General features: G+C 38.1%; 1 protein-coding gene across 8 annotated transcripts in view; it reads right to left on the bottom strand.

Annotated features, from left to right (window-relative positions):
* Nucleotides 1-342: 342 nt before the first annotated feature.
* The window catches only part of picalmb (phosphatidylinositol binding clathrin assembly protein b), a 28,722-nt gene continuing 4,404 nt past the window's right edge, over nt 343-24,660 (bottom strand). Inside the window, exons 2-24 of one of the 8 annotated variants that reach the window (XM_028044760.1) lie at nt 18,764-18,906; nt 18,611-18,686; nt 18,410-18,512; nt 16,478-16,571; nt 16,220-16,331; nt 16,018-16,124; nt 15,887-15,928; nt 13,558-13,569; nt 12,918-13,003; nt 12,694-12,817; nt 12,473-12,606; nt 11,559-11,659; nt 11,202-11,354; nt 8,877-8,960; nt 7,125-7,217; nt 6,883-6,993; nt 6,634-6,750; nt 6,485-6,515; nt 6,284-6,383; nt 5,122-5,181; nt 4,013-4,117; nt 3,537-3,642; nt 343-2,088 (exon numbers count right to left, since the gene is read on the bottom strand). In XM_028044760.1, the coding sequence (XP_027900561.1) occupies nt 3,550-3,642; nt 4,013-4,117; nt 5,122-5,181; nt 6,284-6,383; nt 6,485-6,515; nt 6,634-6,750; nt 6,883-6,993; nt 7,125-7,217; nt 8,877-8,960; nt 11,202-11,354; nt 11,559-11,659; nt 12,473-12,606; nt 12,694-12,817; nt 12,918-13,003; nt 13,558-13,569; nt 15,887-15,928; nt 16,018-16,124; nt 16,220-16,331; nt 16,478-16,571; nt 18,410-18,512; nt 18,611-18,686; nt 18,764-18,906 (2,081 nt within the window). In that variant the 3' untranslated portion in view covers nt 343-2,088; nt 3,537-3,549. The remainder of the gene's footprint in view (nt 2,089-3,536; nt 3,643-4,012; nt 4,118-5,121; nt 5,182-6,283; nt 6,384-6,484; nt 6,516-6,633; nt 6,751-6,882; nt 6,994-7,124; nt 7,218-8,876; nt 8,961-11,201; nt 11,355-11,558; nt 11,660-12,472; nt 12,607-12,693; nt 12,818-12,917; nt 13,004-13,557; nt 13,570-15,886; nt 15,929-16,017; nt 16,125-16,219; nt 16,332-16,477; nt 16,572-18,409; nt 18,513-18,610; nt 18,687-18,763; nt 18,907-24,660) is intronic. The other 7 variants (XM_028044762.1, XM_028044764.1, XM_028044765.1 and 4 more) reach the window with 7 other exon arrangements.

Here is a 24,660-nt window from a genome sequence, read left to right as displayed (position 1 = left end):
GGCACTGAAGCTGACTAAGCGCTTGTCTTATGCAGGTACGTCTCAGCATATTTTGAACAACAAAGTATTCTGTCACCCATTTCAGAAAGTGACACACATCGTGTACAGATTCTTTAAACTCATTGTACATGTGCACAGTGACAAATCCTAATTCACCAGAAGTAGTTAAAATACTACGTGTAATGAAAAGATTTATTATCTTGTAATAAAGTCATAATATCTTTGAAAGTTTTCCACCAAAACAGTCATGGTCAACTAAAATCAGAAGGTATGAGGCAGCATTAATGCTGAATGGCACCAATAATGATTGAATAGTGAACATAAAGACGTTCTAAAAGTTGATGTTTCTTCACACATATTTTATTATATTATATTTGCCAAAGAGGGTGAGAAGCCGACGCTCTTTGGGGACCCCTGATCTACCGAACATCGAGAGCGAGAGAATCACACACCGACATTTGTGGAAGCTGCTCTTTATTTGAAAAAGAAAGAAAGAAAGAAAAAAAAAAAAAAAGACATTGTCTGCTACACGATCTAATTACATAAAGAAAATATCTGCGGAGACAAACGCAGAGAATATCCTGAATCAAACTTAGGTAGAGTCAAATTTGATTGAATTGCTTTCATATTTCATACATCTTTCACTTTGTGCACTCAAAGAACAGTCGAGTGTTTATGTACAACGTGGCACCGATCAACAGTGCTGCTCCGCTCTACGACCCCGCTCCGCTCTCACTCTTTGTACAGCTAATTTACACCAAACCTTTTTTTATTTTTTATTATTATTATTATTTTTATCACTGTGAGGACAATCTAATCAGCTGGCCTGCCTGCCCGCTAACCCCCCCCCCCACATACTGACCCCACTCCATCTCTCTCTCTGAGAAACTGCAGCGTGGAAAGATGTGTGCAACATGAAGACAACTCGTTCACATTCAGAGTAAAGGCAGCCTTGATTACAGTCAGTGAGTCAACGGCATGCCAAGCTTAAAGCAAATGGAGCCCACCACCCCAGTGTCGCCCCTCAGATTTTGTGGATGAAGTGGTGTGTTTTTTTTTTTGTTTTTTTTCCCCAGATCTGTTGCAAAACAATAAAAAATAAAAAAAAAACCCTAGGCACGCTATATACTGGTAACTGACTCGTACTCTAAGCCCCGCCCCTCCCTGCGCTGTAAGTACAATGGAGATCGTGAAATCTTTCATCTAGTAAAAAAAAAAAAAAAAGAAAAAAAAAAAGTCCTTAACACAAAACTCAAGAATATTTAGTGCTCTATCATTCCGCTTAATAGGTGTAATTTATATAGTATCTATTTTTTTCATCTCTACCTCTTAATGATAGTCTGAAGTCCTTTGTTTTAATGCTGAAGCACTCCCACGCGTGTTCGTCTTACTGTAGATTTTACATTACCCCCCCCCCCCCCCCGCCCCTCTCAAAGGCCCTCCCCGATCTTAGACCAATAATCATAAATAAATACAAACAACACACAAGGAATGTCTACTGTAAACACGGTAAAAAAGACAAGAACTAAACAGGTGTAAACGTTGTTAGCATCACTACTTAGTGACGATTAAATAACAGCGGGGGGGGGGGGGGGGGGTCTGGATGACTGATGATTGGATCGAGAAAGGGAAGAACGGCAATCATTTTTACCTTCCACCCCAGTTTCACCCACCGCTGTACATCATCAAAAGCCCTCAACGTCCGACCGACCGATCACGTTTCCGAGCAACCCAAGCTATCCTTAGAGAGAAGGAGGGGGGCGTGGGGTTAGAAAGCAGCACCACTCGGCGCGTCGGGCGAGTTGTTACAGAACAAAAAAAAAACAAACAAAAAAAAACAAAACAGGGGGTTCGAGTTTCTGCCGGACGTCGTGCTGACGTGGTTACCATGGTTTCCGACAGTCAGTGCGCCGTCGGGTTCTTGACACGTCTGTGTTTGGGTGGGTGGGTGAGTGAGGGGGTTCAGGGGAAAGATGGGGGCGGGGAGGTGATGCTTCTCCGAAGAGTTCGACTGCAACGAGGACAAAGTTTTGCAGCTAAGTGCTTCATCTTCTGAGAGACACTTCCTTCAAATTACATGAACTGCATCTGCAAGAAAAGTGGAGGGTCGTATCAGAATAATGAAAATGAAATGATCAGTTTAGCTGAAGTTTGCTAAGCTTTTTCTTCATTTTCATTTATTTATTTTACCAAACTGAGGTTAACTAAAATGTTTAGCAGATTCTGAATTTATGGCCTTAATGAAGCGAATATGTTTTTACTAATGAGGTTGAGGAGTTACACGGTTGCTTTGAGCGCCTTTTAGTTATAAAGCAAAACCAAAACCAGAAGCACACGATGTTACCATGACGCAAACATGGAAACACAGCTTAGCAAACATGCAACTGCAAATTTGGTTTCCAAGTTCGTGTCAAAACAATTGGTCAGTAAAAATGTCAACAACAAAAAAAAATATTGATTTGAATTCAGAAGCAAATTATTAAATCACAATACAAATTTAATATAAATTATAAATTTGCCAAATTTATTTGAGGAACAAGAAAACGATAAAATTGTCTCTGCAGACACACCGACTGCAGTCTTCTATTAAAGGGGTAAACCCTGACCAGTTATTACAAGAATAATATTAATAATAGTTAAAAAGTGTTTTACTTCACTTGTGGCACATTCTGCCGATTTTTCTTTTTTTAATATACAATATTACAAGTTAAAAAATCCAAATGAACAAATAATTTTTTTTAAAATACAAAAATATACATGTTATTGCCTAAAATGCAATAACATAGCATTATTTTACTGCACATTTGATCATTTGTACCAAAGCGTAACGTCTGTAGCTAAAAAATAAAAAAATCTAACATCAAAGCTCAAATTATGCTTTACTTCATACAGTGTAGAGCTGATCTGGTGAACATTTTAGGATTTACTGAGCAAAATGTCTTTTTTTTTTTCTTTTTTTTCCCTTCTTACTGAATTTGAAGCAGGTGAAGCCAAAATGCCACTTTTGGGTAAAACATATTTACAGACAAGTTTTTTCTTCATCTTCAGTGCAAAATGTTTAGATTTTTTGTAAAGTTTTTTTTAACTACTCCTCTTAGTATCTTGTTCTTTCAGCAAATGGCCTTTTTTTTTAGTTCACTTAACGATTCATCAATTACTAAATTAGTTGATTGTTTCAATAATCGATTTGTCACGACCAATCGTTTCAGCCCTCAGATTTACCTCGAAGGAGACAAATGCTTAGCAAACAGCCAACAAGTTACATTTAGCAGCAGCTGCAAGGCAGAAAAAACAGGTCTGAGCAACGGAGATTTGAGGAACGAAAACCAAAATGAGTTGGTCTCTATCTGATAACACAACCATGACATCCAAGCAAAAATAAAAACGAAAGAAAAGGAAAAAAAATTTAACATGCAGTGCGTGATCCACTGGCAAAGACATCAAGGGGCGTAAAAGTTAGCGACAAAAGCAAACATGCATCAGCGCCGGACAATCAACGCATGCGGGTGCCTGAGCAAGCAAACAGCATGATGTACCTAAAGAGATGCTCTACAAGAAATCCTTGAGAGAGAGGTGTGCAAACGGGTCCTGTCCAGGGGCTCGGAGAGGACTCTGGCTGGAAGGACTAGAGGCTGCAGAGGGCTAACAGAGGAAGTAGGAGGACCAGAGGACAAGTCAGAGTCAGTACAGAGACTGAAGTAGGGATGAGATTAGTTGGAGAGGCTGTGATGTATGATTGATGGGTTAATAATAAAAGAAAAAAAAGGAGCTGTTTGGAAACAGGAAGTTGAAACAAGAGATGATGATTTACAGTTTTTTTTTTTTTTTTTTGTTGCTTTCAGCTCCAGAGAGTGAAGGTTTTCTTTTTTTTTGTTAAAACTGTCATCATCTTCAGCAGTATTCACACCGACAACGAAGCTTTCACGGTGACTAACCGTGGGACACAACAGAGCACAATAGACACGCCCCTCTACCTCCCCAGCCGCCCCGTCCTGATGACGCGTGGACCCACCTGAGCGCTGGACACCGAGCCAAAGGGGTTGGGTGGCCTCATGACGGGCTGGGTGTACATCATGGTGGGCGGGTTCATTATCCCCATGGAGCCCATTTGTGGAGGCTGTGGAGGGTTGCACACAAAGTCGGATCAGGCGTTTCATTTAGTTTGCCAAAAAAATATGAACAATTCTGAAAATAAATAAATTCAATTTGTTTAATGTTCAAAATACAAGTAAAAAGATGAATAAGTCCTTGAGCTGTTAGGAATAATAAATATTCATAACACTGAAACAATCCAAACAAACCGTGTTAAGATAAAAAATAAAAAAAATCTCAAAACAAACAAAAAAAACTGTTCTCATCAACTTCTCTGGCATTTAGCAAATAAAAATAATTTTAGTAATTATGAATGACTCAATATAAGAAAAGTTATGTCTGATTTAACTTCAGACAGTGAGGGAAAAAAAAATCTGTATTTTTATGAGGTGTTTGAAAATATCTGATCGTACCTGTAAAATAAAGCTGTCCAAATTTAGGCTTACGAAATAATAATAATAATAATAATAATGTATTCTGTGGGCTGCACAGTGGCGCAGTTGGTAGCACTGTTGCCTTGCAGCAAGAAGGTCCTGGGTTTGATTCCCACCCCGGGGTCTTTCTGCATGGAGTTTGCTTGTTCTCCCTGTGCATGCGTGGGTTCTCTCCGGGTACTCCGGCTTCCTCCCACAGTCCAAAGAACATGACTGTCAGGTTAATTGGTCTCTCTAAATTCTCCCTATGTGTGTGTGTGTGTATGGTTGTTTGTCCTGTCTGTCTCTGTGTTGCCCTGTGACAGACTGGCGACCTGTCCAGGGTGTACCCCGCCTCCCGCCTGGAACGTAGCTGGAGAGGCACCAGCACCTCCTGACCCCATTAGGGACAAAGGGTGAACAGAAAATGGATGGATGGTTGTATTCTGTCATAATGTCTCATGGTCATTATCATCATAAATATCTGTAATTTTTAAAATCTGCCAAACCACTGCTTAACCATAATAAAACAAATTGTTGCATGAAAAGGAAAAATTATTTGCGGAACTTTTCTGTGCTCTTCAGAGTGGAAGCAGTAGCCGAGCGGAGGACTCACCATGCTGTATCCCATCATGCTCGTGGGAGTGGTGGCGGGGAAGGCCATGACTGACGGCGGCTGACGGGAGAGAAAGAGTTCGAGAAAACCTTACAGCAAAACCTCCAGAGAGTTGCAGGACAAACTTTTTACATTGTTTATTTACTCCGTTTACATACTTGAGTCTGTATGTAAAATTGTGAACTTCTATGGATCAGAGAAAACCTACAATCAAACCTTTATCAGCTAAAAATGTAGTGGAATGGCTTAAATCAAAGCACATTTGTTACGGCTGAAACAATTAATCGGATTAATCCTGATGAATCGGTTATTGAAATAATCGTCAATTAATTTAGTAATCAATTCATCATTAACTTGGGTATGCAGACACAAACGAAAGGCCATTTGTTGAAAAAAAAAAAAACATATTTGTAGTTATTAAGCCAAACTGTAGAAGATTTAAATAAATTTGGCATTTAAGATAAAAACACTTTTGCCTGTAAACATGTTTTACACAAACCTGGAGGGGTAAAGTTTTAGCTTCACAGTTCACAATGCTATGTTATTGCATTTTAGAAAATAAAATTGTATTTTCTTAAATTAAAAGGTATTGAATTATTTGTTTGTTTTCATCTTTTTATGCATTTAATTTTTTATCTGATTAATTGATAAATAATCGTTGGATGCTGCCCTAATATTCATATGTCAGCTAGAGCTGTTTTGCAAAGAATGAGCAAAATTTCAGTTTACTCGTCTGCAAAATGGTTCCACAGAGTATTGAGGCACAAGGCCCAAAACAAATGCATGCCACACTTTTCAGATTTGAAAACTTTTTAGTCAATTTCTTTAAAAAAATAATATAAAATTATATATATATATATATATGTGTGTGTGTATGTATTTCCTCTCTTACATTTTACACTAAAAAGTGTCACTCTATCACATAAAAATAAAATATTGGAGGTTTGTGTCTGTAACCTCTCAAAAAGGGAAATACTGTTGACGGGGTGTGAATACTTTTGCACTGCTGGTCGTCTATGACACAGTTTGTAAGTAAAAATCTCAGCTTTTAAAATCCTTATTTTTTGGAGCTATGAATAAGACTTGAAATTTTTTAAAATTCAGATTTGAAGGAAAAACTACAGCCGACATAAACATGATTAAACGTGCGCGTCTGTGTCACCATGGAGACGGGGTTCCAGGTCGTGGTGGGCGCAGCCTTGGGTTGCCAGTTGGTGCCGCCGGTCATCCTCTTCTCCCCCGGCTGGCTCCAGTGCATGTCACTGCGGATCAACAGAGCTGGCGTCAGCAGCAGCTGGCAGCACAGAGCTGAAAACGCGCACGCCGCCCCCATCCACTAATCAGCCAATCAACCGTCACTTACTTCTTCATCGTTCCGTTTCCGATGCCCAGATCTGGAAAGCAACATTCGTCAAGCAGCGGTTAGTGGAACAATTTCGGTCATTTTTTTTTGTGTGTCTTAATGAAGATGCATGTTCATTAGCGTAGATGAATATAAAGCGCTGCACTCACTGCCGACAAGGTTGGCCAGGGAAGAGTCAAGGTCGTCCGACACCAGCTTCTCGGGCTGCTGATTGGACGGCTGGTTGGAGCCGGCGAGAGTCGGCTTCAGGATGCCTCCGGCGAGATCTGACAGGGAAAATAAACAATATAGTATTGCTTTATTTTTTGTTCAAAATTCATGTTTTGTTTTTTCTTTTAAAACAACACACTACTGTGCTACATTAAGCAAGATTCAGTCCCATGAAATTCAATCGTCACCGTCAGAGTTGAGGCTCCCGCCGGCGGCGGCTTTGTTTCCAAAAACCGACTCAAAGTCCACCTGCAGGCCCACTGCTGGCGGTTGTGGAGGGGCTTGAGGTGTTGAGTATCCTTCGGAAAAGAGACGAGAAAGCTGACTGACAAAGCTACAGCATTTCCGCACTATATTCCCAAACAGCACAGTGGCAGGATTGCATAAGCAGAGCAGAAAATGAGAGGAGAGCGAGCCTGGCGTACTCTACCTCTGAATAGACCTGCTACAGTAGAGGGCTCAGTGGGGAAGGGAGCCTGGTGTGGGAGGTGTTGAGCAACGGACACCGGACCACAGAAGGAGTCTGACAGGCCGCGTGAAGCAGCCGGAAAAACGGCAAAGAAAACGGGAAGAAAAAGAAAAGAGGAAGAAAAGCATTCCAAGGACAGGTCAGAAACAGGTAAAGAATGACAGCAGGCAATACAGAAAGCAAGAAAAAAAGTGCTTATATATTCATTTACACATATCTATTTTATTCAAACAAGTTTTTCATGTAATCTTTCAGTAGATCTGTTAAATAGGTATAAAAGTAAAACATTGCAGCATAAAAATTTAGCGACCCACAAGGGATTAAAGGTAAAGTTGGAACATTTTGGGAATTAATCTTTTGAAACGTTGGGTAAGAATTTAATATTTGGCAGCAATATCACAGATCATTCCAGACCAGCTCATCAGACCTGCTACGTTTTAAAAGAAAAATTAAAATCATACTAAAACCCTATTCTAATTAGGGCTGAAATGATTAACTGTGATTAATCGATTGTTGAAATAGCGGTGAAATAATTTAGCAAACAATCGTTAACCAGAGTATAGAGATTAAGGGGGGAAAAGGTCATTTGCTGAAAGAAGAACACAGTAAGAGCAGTAACTAAGTCAAAACTATACAATATGTACGTTTTGCATTTAAGACAAAAAAAATTTCACCCTGTCTAAATTCTGTTTTAAAAAAAAGTCCTATTAGGCACCTTTTGATATCTAATTATTAATCGATTACATGAAAAATTAAACAGATCCGCCCTGCACTGTTTTGATGTTAATTCCATCAGAAACAGCTTGAATCAAAGCATATTTGTTACGGCTGAAACAATTAATCAGATTAATCCTGATGAATCGGTTATTGAAATAATCGTCAATAACGTTAGAAGCATGTTTTTGTTGCAGAGGCATCTTTCGCTACAATTGATTAATTGTACACTAATGAAATGCTACATGTTGCTGATTTTTAGGCAATAAAATGTTTATTTTCTCATTTAAAAAAGGAATTGCATCATCAGTTTATGTTCATACTTGTATCCACTTCTGAAAAAAGCTCAAATGGTTAAATGAAAACTAAAACATGTGCCATTTTTAATTAATCGATTAGAATAAAATTGACAGAATAATCAATTACTAAAATAACTGATAGTTACAGCAATAATCTTAATGCTTCACACTGATTACTTTAAACTAGTCTTTTTAAACCCAATCATTTGTCTAAAATGTTTGTTTTTTTTAAATCAAGATTTCACACAGCTCTTAATATTGTAAACTTGATACCACTTATCAAGTTTACAAACTTAAGGCTTTATTCTAGAAACTGCTATAAGACAGTTTGTAAAATGTACAGATATGCTTATTTTGGACATAGTTAGTGTTTAGCTAAAACATCTTTCCATTACAAAGGCTCCATCAAAAGATGATTATGTGACATCTGGCTTGATGCAATTAGAATTTTTTCCCCAACTCACAAAGATATTGGCAAATAAAAAGTTGATGATCTGGTCTGGCGATGTGACCGTTTTATACGTTTAGTAGTAACAAAAGCACAAACTTTAAAAGATAAAATAAAATCCCAAAATGTAAAACTCTTCCTTTAATTCTAATAAATTTGCTACAGGAATTAAAATAATGGCTCTGGGGAGTTGTGGACAGGAGTCTATGTTTGCCAGCAAACATAGGTCAAGGCTTTGAGCCGTCGTAGTACCTGAGATGGAGTGCTCTATCCGCACTGTGCGTTTGTAATTGGTTGAAACTGATGAGTTTGTGTCAGTAAAGGGATTGTAACGATCTGGAGAATCAAAAATAGTGTAAGAACAGGTTTCAACTTAAAAGCTCTACAGCATCTGAGCACTACAAAGCCACACCAAACTGCTCAAGAGCAGTAGCTAAAAGCTAACTGAGAATCAACAGTAGGACATGGACCTAATCTGGATCAGAAACACAGAAGATATGATGGCAGATTTTACAGTCAGCTGAACTTTTCACACAACTGTTCCACAAAGTTAAGTGTCAATCGCTCTGCTGTGTGGAAAAGGTATTTAAAAGATGGTGTGATTCATATTTGAAAATGCTGTTAAGCAGTAGGACTAGAATCTAATTTAACACAAACATTAAGTTAGTTTTTTGCACACAATGACAATCACTCAATTTTGGCTTCATTTTGTGTTCATTTTGTAAAGTTTCTCGACCAATGCATGCAGTTGTTCCTTTCAAAGCCTGAACCCACTCGCACTGTAAGGCTCTGTTTAGAAAAATCAATGCAAGTAAAGATGGCAAAAAGAGAAACGGGGGAGCAAAATGTCCGAATGACAGATAACGACTGATGCGCAACGCAATTTTGTACACAGAAAATTCTGAAGCCCTTAGTGGCAAAAATCAAACAAACAAAAAATCAGTTCATTCCTAAAGGTGCCGGATTGTAGTTCTCACAATGTCATGTTTATATTTTTTTTGCCTTTCCAAAAGTGATCAGAATAGAGCAGAGACCTGGTTTGACTTTGTCAACAAATAAAGATTATTAAACTACTATTAAACTACCAGGAAATGGTAAATGTTGCTTAGGAAGAACATTGAGCTGATATTAGATTTAAAAAAAAAAAAGTAAAACTCACTCAAATCAGTCACATTTAAAACATTTAAATACTTTTGTAATGCCAAAGGTACCTCTACCCTTAACCCAAAGTTTAAGGGTAGAGGACAGTTGAGGGATCCTGCTGTATTTCAATCAAGTGAAGCAGAAACAGTGAAACTTCTGTAGTCTCCGACTTTTGGGAGCAACTTTGTGCTTTTCAAACTAAATACCGTTTTCTAAAGCGTTCACCCCCAAAGTGCCAAACTTTAAAGTTTTTTTGCACAGAATGCACAAAGACTTGTATGGGTAACAGAAGTGGGGCAGTGGCGAGAACCAACGCCGTCCAGCTAATCGGCAATAAATTTGTATTTACCCATGATGAATGATTTTAAAAAAAAGCTTACAAGGTAGTAAGCTAGTTACCGATATCCGCAACCGCTTTGAGTCACAGAACGCAGTGAAGATGTCTGTGTTTGCCTGACAGAAAAGTCCGGTGAGAAATAAAACTACTACATGGAATTCACAGGACTAAATAGTCATACGAAGACAAAATCTAAAACCTGTGATGAGCATTTATTTGTTTTTTTTTTTGGTTGAAAATTTGAGACATATTAAGACCTTAATTTTAAATGTACAAATTTAAAATTTCTTGCAAATGTGCTCACACCCTGTGATTTAAAAGACACCTCTATGTACGAGTTGTACTTGAATGCACCATAGAACCTGCTTGTGTAAACCCACAAAAAGCAAAACGTTCTGCCATGACGCCACCGGAGCGGAGCTGCACGTCTGCTATAAGGACTCTGAGGACATTTGGGACTGGTTAAATGTGACAGGCAGCTGGATTTGGACTTTAGCCTGTTTGTCTCTGCAGCATTGACGCTTACGTTCAGCTGGATGTCGTTTCGGGTTAGTAATTAAGTTTAGTGTGGAGAAAAACGCTGATGTAGAGCACTGGTGTGATCCAACTTTCCCCCCCCTCTCTATGCTTAGGTTGCTAAATGAGAAACTGTAAAGTAGAGAACAGAGAGTCCGGCACACTGACCTTCAGCGTGAATGCATGTTTAAAACAACATATTATGTGTGCTGAACTGAAAGGGCTACACAGAAAATTTTAGTATACATTCATGTAGCGTTGCACCTCTAACACTGATTATTTGTAAGAACTCAAAAGATTTACCTTTAAAACTTTTTTTTTCACTTCATCACCATTAAACATTAGCTAAATAGAAAATAGCTCTAGGTTTTCTTTTTTAATCACATAACTTGCTAAACAAAACAAAAAGATGGCCAATCTGAGTTTGGTAAGTATAAGGAGAGAAGAAGATTTGCACAGACAAAATATTCAGACTACAAAAGCACATCAAACATGCAGGATAATCATGCGCTTAAGTATTTTACAGATATATGAACGAGAGAGGCGAGAGACTTTGGAAGAGAAACAAAATGAGTTGTTACCACCAAACATTTCATGACCGGATGTCCTAGAGGAAAAGCTAACACCGTCTGAAGACACGACAGGTAAGTGAGTGGCATCGACAACGAGTTTTGACAGGAAAGGGTTAAGGTTTGGCATGGAATCATCTCCAGCTTCAGTAGAGGTGAAAGGATCTATGCAGGCAGAGGGAGGAAAAAAAAGAGAAGAGAGAGACAGGAAAGAAGAAGAAAAAAATGACAGAGACAGAGAGGAAGAGGTGGAGATCAGAGTCAGACAACAGCAACAAGAGAAGGATAGCATGCAGAGCCAAAGTCTATAGCCACAGTGTTGGTGGAGGATGACAAGAAGAAAGGGGCAAAAGGGAAAAAAAGGTTTACCTGCCCACGCCGTGGCCACTGGGAGGCCTGTGGAGGCCGACTGCATGGAGGACTGGAAGCTCTGCTGCAGGTCAAAAAGGTCGCTCTCCATCTTGACCGCACTGCGTCCAGAAAAACAACAACAAAAAACAAACATCACGTCAGAAGGTTTTATTAACCCACTGCTGAACCATAACTGTCTGGGGGTAAGTAAGAAAACAAAAGCTCCTTTTATCAGCTCTATGTTCAGTGATGTGCATCATCACAGAATTGAAACATGCAGTCTCAGTAAAACCCGATTGATAGGACTTCAACTGTACAGACTACTAGATTTCTTTATATTTTTGCAGTTTTGAGAATATTCAGAGACTGCAGGAAAATGCATTTGCCATGAACGGCTTTAATAGAGGTCACATCTGTAGGTTCCAAAAATATTTAAGCAAAATGCTTACATTCCAGTTTTTAGTGAGCATTTGGGTACCCCAGTTTACCCAGCATTTAAATGAGGCTACAGTCTCATTTAAATGCTGTGAAATGTACCTTTTTGATTTCTGAATCTGCGTGTATTCAGATGGTAATACGAAAATAGTGATGGCGAAAAACGTTAAAAACAAAGAGAGATGAATCAAAATTCATGTTTGACATTTAAATTTAAGTCAACGTAAACATTACCAATTATTAAGCAGCACTAGATTTCAGTCTCTGTGAAGACTGGCGATAAAGAAAAACGGTGGGGAAAGAAAAAAAAAAACTTGCATTGTTATGCCATTATCAATAAATTACTTGAAAATCATCTCTAAACTACAATATCATGTATCGCAATAATTTCTGAGACAATTTATTGTCCAGCAATCTACTAAACTTGACGCAAGAAAGCAAAAAATATTTAACCTAAATAAGCCAATAAATAACTATTGGCTATGTGAAAGCAGTACCCGTTTGAGCAGCTGGGTGTGGAGAAGAGGTCGATGGTTGGTGCTGTGCTGATGGTGCCCCCAGTGGTGGAGATCGGCGATGTATCAGTGGTGGAAAAAGATGGCCTCTTCGAGAGCTCTTTGAGCCTTTGCTCCTGGGGAAAAAAAATAAAAATAGCGCAACTTAAGAAAGCAGTCAAACGAGACGCGTTCATGGAGTGGATCTCGACCTCTACACAAACCTTGAGAGCTTTGAGTCGGGCCTGTTCCTCCTCTAGAGCTGCCTGCTTCTCCCGCTCATCCACCTTAGTGAAAGACATCCCTGTGCTAGCCAATGATGACACTGCGTTTGATAGAGTGCTGGCCCTGAAGCAAGAAAGAAAAACAGACAAACAGAGCCAATGAGCAATCATTGTCGATCAAACACAGAAAGAAAAGCAGCAACCACAGCGGTGAGTTAAAGTACCTGCTGGCTGCAGTGGAGTCTTTGACCTTCTTCCCTTCTAAAGAGGCCAAATGTTGCTCCAGAGCTTCCAGGAGGCTGCTGGGAGCCTGGTGTGATGAGGGAAAAATAAAAAACAGCGCACAGTCAGCAACGGCTTGACACGTCGAAAATCTTACATGAACGGACATCAACACCGTTACGGGCAGTGGTGGGCAACGACGATGGAGCAGGATAGCACGAAACCTCATGAAATACCATCGGAAACAAATGAGTCGTCAGCCAATTTCAGAGATTTACACCTGCTCCGGGGTGGAAGTCACCAACCACTGAGCGATGACCGGATTCCAGCCAAAAAGCTACTCTGGGATGAGAGAGGAACATCTGTGTGGGATGACGGACTGCACCACAGCTCCTTCAACAACCCGGTTGTTGAATCGGCCATGTCTAAAAACACGACAGGGCAGCCATTTTTCTTTTTTTATCAGGAGAACGAGCTACGCTGCGACCCGAGTAAAGCAGAATTTACCACAGCGAGGGTTCTATCCTTCAACTGCGTTTCACCACGATGTGGGAGACACGAGTCAGAGCAGAGGCATGCAAAAAGACAACACTGAGGCAAGTCACGAACAGAGAAGAAGAAGAGTGAAAGAACAGTACTTACACAAACCGTGAACTAAAGTGGAAAGATAAAGGAGGGAGGAGAATACAGAATATAAAGGTGGTGACAGTCAGAGGGGGAAAAGCATTTCAACTCAATTTCTTTGGGGTGATATATTGATGCAGCAGCATGTGTGGTTTTATTTATTCTTTTTTTTTTTACTTTAATTTGGAGATAAAGCTGTCAAAATGAAGTCGATCTCGTTCTATAGGGTGGACTTTAAAAAAAAAAAAAAAACACCTTTATTTACTGAAGCAGACGCAGGTTGGAAGAGCAGAGGGAGGATCGGAAGCAAAAGGAGGGAAAGCGTCCCCCTTCAGGAAAAACATGCGGCCAAAAAAAAAAAAAAAAATCATGCAAAATTATTAGAGATGCACCAAGAAACTGACTAGTGAACGGAAGAGAATAATTTCCATTTTAACTACAAAACATTGACTTTACTATATTCTAACCAGAACCAAATCCAATTGGGACTGGAAGCGACCTGTAGTCTTGGAAAACAAGACGACTTGTGGGATTGTCTGTTTTTGTCATTTTAAATCATAAAGTTGCTGAGATTTCTGTTTTACAATCAGAGATCACGTTAACCAAATATTTTCCGTATTTGACCGGTTGTTTTTTTTTAAACGACGAGAAAATTTAAAGCCCGTTGGTCATTTTGACAGGTTATAATTAACACCCTTGACTGGTGCACATAGGCAGACATTATAGACTTTACGCAAAGAGTTCATCGTAGAGGCAACTAAAATAAATCAATAAAAAAAATCTTTTCTGAATACCATCTCATGGACACTGAGCTAAATGCGTCTTTCTGACCGGGAGCTGACATCCTGTTGAAAAGTTACGGACGCTTTGGAGCGTCTGGGTTAGGAAGCGCATTCAAAACCTTTGGTTGAAATGGCGCATTTAATTCAAGTCTCCATTACATACAGAATAGAGGAAAACTAAAGAGTTTTCAATGTTGTTAATCCGTTTATAGTCTAAACAGAAGAGCCGGTGGTTTGTCTTGATGAAATAAATGACAGTGCAGAAGTTAATTAGACCATAACATGTGCAGTGCGCTGCACAACCAATGCGGGCTCCGCCGCTGCAAAGAATTAAACTTAATTCATCCTTAACTCATTCAATAAAAGGAGCCTGCTTTGTTCACGTTACCCTCCCGCGCCCAGGAGGAGAGCGGCAGACATAACTTCTGTCCGTTTCGGGGAAGGGAAACCGCGCAAAAAGATCATCGTACAAGCGCACGTCCAGGCCGCGCATAGGGTAAAAAACTTGCAGAGTTCTATTAATCGGTTTGAATCAGACGGATCCAAATGATGAATCAGCGCAGATTTCTCTGTAGATGCGACCAGGAGGAATTTGTGAGGCTGTGCGTTCAGAACCCAGCAGTTGAAGTGACCGTAATTTAAGTGGAGTCTTTAATTTTATTTATTATAAGTTATTGGGGCCACAGTCAGAGATTTTTGTCACTATGGAGAAAAAGGTAGATGCATTTACCTGCTTTATGTGTGATGGGATCTACTAGGTGAATATTAACCATACCGCATAAAAATTCAAAAAAGCCTATGTTAATATGATTACAACTTGACGGGTAAAACAGTACATGACCAATTTTTTTGAATGTTGGCAAGATGACTGAGAACAAAAAATCTAGCGTGACCTCTGTTTACAATACCACTACATAGTGATTGCTATTACACCAATAAGATCAACTGCTTTTGCTAGACAAAAGTTACTTACAGGAAGATACTAACAAGATCTCAGTAGTCAATATGGCATGTCACACTTTAGTGGATTTGACCCTCAAAGGTAACCATAGTTACTCATGTATGGAAAATTTACCCAGCCCTGCTCTATGCAAAACATATGGAAATCACTGTTTTTGTCATGGCATTCATGCTAATCGCTAATGTAAGATGCTAAAGTCAGCTAAGAATGTCAACTCTAACCATTTGGTATATGATTTATAATGTTCATAACAGCCTGTTTTACAATTTACTTCGCGCGATCATGAAAACCTGAAGAAAGGAAGAAATATTTTGAATCTTCATCTTTTTGGGGGGGGGGGGGGGGGGTGTTAGTTCAGCCAAAATCGGCAGTGGCACAGCCATGTTTTACAAAAACGGCAACTCACAATTCTGATTGGTGCATCTCTAAAATCACATGTCTCGTTTAATTAACATCTCAATATAATCTACATCTGTGCTTTAGGCAGACCAAAAAAAAAAGAAAACACAGGGACGATCTTAGCTGGAAATATAGGAAGCAAAGCAAGGCATGGCTTTTTCTAAAAATAAATAAATAAAATAAAATAAAAAATAATGTTACTCACCTGTGAGAGGTCTGGGATGTCGCCTCGATCAATTCCCACCTGCTGTTTAAAAATGGATAAATAAATAAAAATAAACCAGTTGAACTCATTTATGGCAACAGCTTTCAGTGTGAAAATGAAGCGGCATCTACCTCGGCCACTTTGAGGAACTCCGATATCCGGGTCATGCGAGTGAGGAACTTTTTGTAAATGTCCAGGCCTTCTTTACACTGAGTCTTCTTCATGTCAAAGTACTTTTCTGTTTGGGAAGGAGAGGATGCGGTTTGTAACACTAGTGCAAACATTCACAAACTGACAGAGGGGGGAAAAAAAGAGCAAAGCTTAAGGTCTCACCGAGCAGGTTGATGATGCCTTCGTTGTAAGCAGCAAAGAGCCTGATGGAGTCTTTGAAGAGGAGCATGAAGGCTGCATTGATGACTCCATTAGTCAGCTCGTTGGCATTGACCTAAGAAAAGGCAGTCAGCCACGACTATTTCTATTATAAGACATTGCGCTGCCATTTGCTGAGGCACAAACCGTGTGAAATGTGAGTTTAGAAAACACAACGTAGCCTATAAACTTCAGCCGAACGAGGCTTTAAAGGAAACTCACGTTAAAGTCGAGGAGGGCGTCCATCTGGTTCTGAATAATGGGTATAGTCTTGAGCAGCTTCTCTGTGTTCATAGTCCTCATTACACCGTCGACTCTGTTTGGACATGTAGAGTCATGGTTACTTAATGAGGCAACAAATAGTCTAGAATGTCAGACGAATTTAAAGAAAACATTGGAAATAATGTGTCTCTCAAGTCAAACTAGCATATTTGAACATGCCGTTTCTCCAATGAAAACACCAAAACCTCAAATGGCTTTTAGTTATTATAATTAGGAAATGGGCAAAGAGAGAGACGCAGCATAGGCACAAAAATCTAGTGACATGGGCTTGTGACATTTTATTTAGAAATGTATAGTTTATTAAAATAAATGCATTATTTTTCCTGCAAGAACTTACTGTGGTTCTGTTTTGCCATTTGATGAGAAAGTGATTTTGGCAACAATAAAAAAATAAATCACCACCTCTGTCTTTAGAAAAAAATATATTTTAGGCAAAAAATAAAAAAATAAATAAAATGAAGGAAGATAACAATACTAATTTAAGTTAATACAGATTATTCTACTTTTTTGTGAATTTCACAGTGAGGAGAAGTTTGTAAATCTATATACAAATGTATAACACTCAAAAAAAATTTGCATTTTCAAAAGGGGACCATTATCTTTGAAGTGATTGGATCCTGAAGATTCTTGTCACTGTTTGATCTTGAAATGATTAATCAGTGATTAGTTTTTCAGAACAACTGGGGGAACATAGTTGATGTCTGAAATAAGTTAGAAATAAAGACTAAATTGTGAAAGATGTATGAAAATGACTGGACTGAATTGGCATATATGACATCATAGCCATCACAATTTAAACAAAATCCTATTGTAACAGACTGAGAGAAACATCGTATCATCCAAACAAATCGATATAATATTGTATGTTGATTAACATCCCTTGTATATGTAATATTTGTGTTCAAAAGACTGAATAAAGTGATTCCAGGAAAAAACATGGAATTTTTTTTTCATAACTTTATCATTGTTGTTAAAACCAGATCTACAAACATGCAGCAGTAAACAGTAAATTTAATATATTTTAAACATTTAACAAATGCTGGTAATATGGCTTTCTGATCTTCCTTAATTTTCTGTTTCAGTTTCTCATCACAGCCTCTCTCTGAGTAGAGGCAGGCAAAGGACTAAATTTGCATATGCGTGGGATGTAGGCCTTTCCTGGTTCACTTTTCGTAAGCAAGCACTGATAACAAGCTGAGGTACTTCCCCTTGATAATAAAAAAAGATTAGAATTAACCAGGGCTGCACAGAGGTGTAGTTGATAGCACTATTGCCTTGCAGTAAGAAGGTCCTGGGTTCGATTCCCGGCCCGGGGTCTTTCTGCACGGAGTTTGCATGTTCTCCCTGTTCATGCGTGGGTTCTCTCCAGGCACTCTGGCTTCCTCCCACAGTCCAAAAACATGACTGTCAGGTTAATTGGTTTCTCTAAATTCTCCCTAGGGGTGAGTGTGTGTGTGTGGTTGTTTGTCCTGTCTGTCTCTGTGTCCTGCGACAAACTGGCGACCTGTCCAGGATGACCCTGCCTCTCGCCCGGAACGTTCGCTGGAGATAGGAACCAGCACCTCCTGACCCCACTAGGGACAAGGGTGTTGGAAGAAGGATAGATGGATGGATAGAATCAACCAATATCTGATTGACACTTAAAATGTGTAAAAAAATAAGACTTGTGTTCTGATCTTCAAGTTACTAAACTGTCACAGTCGACAAATTACTTGGACGTGGATAGTTGGTCAAACAAAAAAATGACAGAATTTTAAGAAATGGAAACAAAAGTTGGTTTAGTAATTGGCCAGTTTATCTCTGCAACTATGAAGAACAAGTTTGTATTACTGCAGTAAACAGAGGAGAGAATCCCAGCTTGTTCAGTCTTACCCTCGTTTAACTTTTGTGAAGTCAAAGGCGACCTGTCTGTAGGAGACGGCTTTTTCGTTCAGGTACCGACTATACCTTCTGATGAACGTAGACATGTCGTAGCCTGCAACGTCACGCCGCAGAAAAAAAAAAAAAAACATTAGCTTTTATTCTTCATTTTTAAAGAAAAATATATTCAAAGTCTTTCTTTCGAAGCATTACCTTGTAGGCCACTTTTGTCCAAAAAATTGCTGAGGTTGAAAAGTGTATTCCTTGAAGCCAAGTACTGGATAAAACGCTGCGAGAGGAGAAGAGTGGTTAAAGTGGGAACTCTGGGGAACTGTGTGACGGCGATGATGCGAGCAAATATTTCACCTCGTTGCCGTACACCATGAGGTGGTGTGTGGTGATGAGCGACTTGAACACCACCACCCAGCTGGTGTTGGTGGTCCTCTCGAATAAAGAGTCGGCCAGTTGGGGAATGTTCACGTTCATCTCGTTGGTGCAGTGGATCAAATCTGGAAACAATTCAAAATTGCAATTATTACCAAACACACGCAAACACATGGAAACCCTGAAGGTTTCATCCTCATATTCTCATGTATTTCTGTTTCTACAGAAACAGTCAACAATTTTGCAGATTTGTTTAAAAAAATTTTTTTTTCTCTACTGTGTTCAATGGGACCCAAAAAAACCCCTGACTGATCACATTATGGGTTCAATTTTTTTAAGTCACAAAAACTGCATAAAACAACTCGGCTGTTGTCATATAAAAAAAACTTCAACCAAGCCTATTTGATAGGATTATTACCAGAGGATAATAATAATAGTATAATCTGCTGCCTCAAATAACACGTTTTCTATGCCGACAAGCCTTTGAAACAAATTTATTGTGATCACGATTTCAAAGATATTTGCTAATTATCCAGGTTCTCTTTGCCATTACGTGACGTGATAGTTTAATGCCGCAGAAAATGTTTTATGAGGGTTTGAAATGTTCAGGTAAAATTCTTAAAGAAACTCCAACTAAGTTGTTTTCTTGTCATAATTTGAGGATATACCCAGATGAAACAGTCATTAAAACAATCATGGAAACAATATTCATTTTTTTTATATTCTGCAGTCTATAGTGTAAAAAATATGTGACTTATAAATATGTATTCAGAGACGACTCAACCGATTGTTTTACTTGACAATGACCAAAATTACTACTCCTTAGCTTTTTTTTTTTATACCGGTATGATCAGATTTGTTAAATCCATCACTTTAATTAGGAAGCTGATTTGACCTTGATAGATTATGTTAAAGCACCTATATTTTTAATAAAAAGAAATATTTTGAAATCAATAAAAATAATGTGGAAAACTGACTAATGGTCCAAATTAACTTTACACATGATTCACATGAACATATTTTTTGTTAATCAATCATTTCTATGATAAGTACAGATCAATTATCAGTCAACTTGTTTACAGGCCAGTACTTCCTGTTTTCTCTGGTTTCCATTAAATTAAATAAAACATGTTGGAATTTAACATTTCCTTAGACATTTGTCCCGCAGCACATTAAATGTCAGTCTGCAAACCCTTATTTAATGCTTAGAGGTTTCCATTTGTATTGCGGATAATGTGAACTTTACATGATGGCATCAGCTACTCGGTTCTCTTTTGAAGTGAGTAGCGTTTACTTTTGACTTGTTGAAAATGTTGAGTGTAGATAGAGGCTCCACCCTTCCTATAAAACAAGAAAAGGGTGGATCCCAGGGCTGAGGCCAGGAATTTTATCTAATCAAGTCTCCAATGACTGTTTTACACCCATTTCAGGACGTTTCTATTTAAACCCAACAAAAACTCTGCTTACTTCTGACTCAGATGGAGACAAAGTTGGTCAAAATATGAAGTCTTCAAGACTGTCAAATAAAAGTGCAAAACTGATTTGTGAGTTCAAGCCATCTTTTGTATCTCTAAAGTTCGATGTCATTCAGCTGTTTATTGGAACATGAGCAAGAAAAAAAAAATCCCTGATCAGAGAAACAGAAATTACTTTCAGTACTGTTAATATGCTTACAATGATGGAAAATTGACCTGAAAACTGAGATTTAACAACAAGAATTATATGTTGTAATTTGTTTGATTGGCTTTAGTAAAAATATTTGAGAAAAAAAGAAAAAGAAAAGAAATGGGGGTGGGGGGAACTGTTAAATGAGCACATTTTCTGTAGTACAATGAAACGGAAAATCATGTGTGAAAGCAGTCACGCAGCCCTGCATCTGAAGCCGTTAATGCCCAGTCTGATTGTTAATGGTGAAGACGCACTGCCTGGCCAGGGCACCAGTGAGTGCACTGCATTAGGACATTAACCGCTCATGTTCTGCCCCACTTCCTTTGCTCGTACTTTGCTTTAATGATCATAGTTTGAACAGCCGGGCCCCAGCTGCGCAGATGACCCTGCCATTCACGGCACCGATCAGACCGACCGAGTATATGGGCCTCCCTTTCTGTCCTATATTTGACTTTTTCAAAGGAGGAGGGGAGGGGAGGGGGGTACTACAACTATGACAGAATAACCTTCCAGAGAAGCAGCGGTAGCTGTGGTTAGCATGGCTGGCTGAACCGCCCAGAAGAAGAGGTTGACGAAGACGAGAAGAGCCGGGAGGAGGAAGGGGGGGAATAATTTCAAAATGAATCAATCCACAAGACTCAAATGAATTCATGTAACAGCCATATGACGCCACAACAAGGTCGAATATTTCGTACAGGTCAGATCCATTCAAGGAGTCGCTCTGTTAAAAATGTCCACTCATAATGCAGAAGACTGTTTTGTTATGTAAAGTACCGTAGTGGATCTGTAAAACACACATGATGATGGTGTGTTTAAGGTGTCAGAATAACACTCAGCTAGGGAGAATTATACAACATCTTCGTAACGTTAACCTTTGGCCTGGCAGCAGTAATCATGCACAGCTCAGGTTATGGTGGCTTTGTCAGGAGACAGCAGCTGACATCACGTTCCTTTGCGTCTGATTCGTAGCCCATTTGATTAACGATTTCCTCAGCCAGCTCCTCGGTTTAAATCAAACTTTGGCCAGTGCTCAGCCTCTACCTGCTTCCGCAGAGTTTAAGAGTTTGTATGTTTTAGTTGGAAGCGGTTTTAAAAACTTTGGGACCATTTTCGCAAGATTAGAAATCGAGTTGTGTTGCTGGTTTATCCATTTGGTGACCGTTTAATCTATGTGGGTTAACTTGCACGTTCAATCTCTGCATATCTGGATTGTTAAAATATAACTTGCATGCATACGTCAGCCTCTAGATAAGTATGCTTTTACAGAAAACACAAACACTGATTTTTATTTGTCCTACATAATGGAATAACATGTTACTCAGCCCTTTGGAAACCATTAATTTATTAATGGATTGTGACTTAACCAAACTTTTTAAGTGACTGTTTTTGTTACAATACCTTGAGTAGGAAATACAGCTCATTAATTAGAGAGCTTTTTGTTCTTGTAAATCATTGATATGACACCTGTTTCTAGGACTAAACGCTACTGTATGTAATAGGGCTGGATGATATGGTATAATTTGTTTTATACAAGGTCCAATATTAAGTTGATTTTTTTTCCTTGCTTTCTTTCTAAAAAATAAAAAGAAAGAAAGGAACTACACAACAGAAAACATTTTCAAAAAGTGGTTTTCATATTAATTATTCCTTCAGCAGAATAAAGACGTAATTTTACAAGAAGAATGTCTTAAAATGACGAGAAAATAGGTTATTTTAATAAGAAAAAGGCCTGGATATACGTATATATATTTTTACCTTTTGCAGTCTCATAAAGTTACTACTTCATCCACTAACATTACAACATCATCATTATTTCGACATTGTCATGAGAATTTATTCTCATAATAATAATTTAAAAAAAACAATCTTAGCCTGGCCCCAATTTTTTGTCATGGAGTTGAAATGAATTTAAGTCCGAATAAACAGAAGCTATAAAACACGCCGGTCAAACCTAATGGCAGCATTGGCGTGCGCCGACATCACTCTGAACTACGGAAACTCGAGGAGATCGTTGGTGGAAATTTTTTTTATTTTTTTATTCCAGATTTTTCAAAAATTAAATCTTCAAATGATTCATAAAACTCAAAGTAAGTCATTTTCTCCAAATCTGTTTTTCTCCGTTGACATTGTGCTGCCTCTCTATGGCCTTTACAGGTCACTAAATTAAAATACAAGTAGATGATGAGGTTTTCTCACAGTAGAGATAATACTGTGTAACTGGATTTACATAAAAATAAGTAAAACGAACAACATGCTCCAAATACCTACATCTAAAAACAGATTAAAAAAAAAAAAACATTATCCATATCACGTTGAAGAACTGCCACGTGATATGTATGTAGGTTCACTTGTCCTTGGTTGACACAAATCGTCTTTGCTTTGTTTTAGCTCTGCCTCACCATAACCAGGGAGGCTGATATTACACTGATTTATCACACTTATTCAAGTTTACCCCCTTTTAACTCTAGATGACCTTTAATAAAGTACATATCCAAGACTTTAAGTCTACATAGTTCCAAATGGTTATTGTTATAACCTCAAACTATAAATTTACCATAATCTCAAAAGGTAAACAACAAAAACCACAAAGGTAAAGCACAACGATGTTAAAAGAAAATATGACTGGTATGCAAATATCGACCCAAATTTCCTGAGTGGAAATTTATCAAAACTATCAGAATTACTTTTTCACACATCAGTTTATTAATAGATGTAGAAGTAGCAAATGTTTAGCATTTTATCAGAAAGTTTCTAGGTGAAAAGGATTTTTTTTAGTCAAGGTCTCAACAAATTTGTTTCAGTTCACTTGCTAACTAGTAGGAAGATAAATGATAAAGTTATGATCATTTCTGAAACGTTAAAGTAACGCCCCGTTTTTCCCATTAGAGCTGGCTTGATTTCTTCTACATGAAAGTCTTTTAGAATGCGGGCCACAGTAAATCCAACTAGGACTTAAGAAATTAATCGCACTTTAAATTAAAATAAGCTTGATAATTTAACATTTTTTGTTTGCGTAGACATAATGCATTTTATTTGTGGTTTCGGTTTGTGTGTGGTTTTTATTTCCGTTTTATTTATTGTTTTTGGTTGTGCGGGTTTTATTTGGGATATTTAATATATCTTCCAGCTCCAAGTGTGAAGTGTTCTTTACAAAATTAAAAGTTTATTAGTATTTGAGGAGAAAAACCTGCATTATTATGCCATTATCAATACATCACTTAAAACATGGTCTTAAAAACAACATTATTGTTTATTGCAGTAATTTCTGGGACAGTTTATCGTCCAGTATAATTGGTTATTGTGGCATCCAACAGTCTGATTTGTGGATACATCAATGCATTTTCGTCTCACAATCCAACATAAATGGCAATTATAAACTTTAGGAAAACAATGTAATGCAATTTAACAGCATTTCATTGCTAAATTGTAAAAACTAAAACTAACTAGAAATTGACTCCATAAACAAATAGAAATACAATAATTACAGTAAGTAGTTCAGTGAATATGAACTTTATAAAAAAGCATTTTTTATTAGACAAAGCTCTGTAAAAAGTAAAATAATGCATATGGTAAAATATTGGACACAATTTTTTTTTTAAAATGCTATGTGGCTCTTAGTTTTTAATCCAAAGCTATAGAATTTTTTCCCCTCAAACAACTGAGTCTTCCTTTCTTGCAGACAAGATAAATATGCAAGAGTCTTCTTCCAGACTGAGCTGCAGCTCTGTGTTACTCTACGCTCTGTAAATCCTTCTACAACCTCCATACACATATACACTCCCATAGACGTAACCAGCCAATGCTTTTATTCTAACCTTCAGCTCTACCAGGAAGTACTCGGAGCACATTATGAACTGAAATAATATTCCATAAGTGATGAATAACAAATATTGCAAACAGAGACAGTTTGTTGTTCAAAAAATTATAAAAAAATAAAGAAACTTTTTTTTTTTAATCCAGTGTTCTTATTTCCAGTATAACACATAACAATTGTCCTCAAAGAAATTGAGAACTCTGGCCGGCTGCTGTTATATAACAAGTTAATATTCAAGTCAAGTGATAAGAAATTATGACTTTATATTTATATTATGACTTTGAAACCTATTTTAAAAAGGTGTGGTTTAACAATTTCTTATCTTTTGTGGGGGAAAAATTAACAAACACCCCTCAAACTTTAGAATGTGAAGTCAAATTTATTTAGAAACAACCAA

Source organism: Xiphophorus couchianus, chromosome 18, assembly GCF_001444195.1.
Source record: "Xiphophorus couchianus chromosome 18, X_couchianus-1.0, whole genome shotgun sequence".
Taxonomy (NCBI): Eukaryota; Metazoa; Chordata; class Actinopteri; order Cyprinodontiformes; family Poeciliidae; genus Xiphophorus; species Xiphophorus couchianus.
The sequence above is the reverse complement of the archived record's forward strand: the minus strand, read 5'-3'. Positions and strand labels throughout refer to the sequence as shown.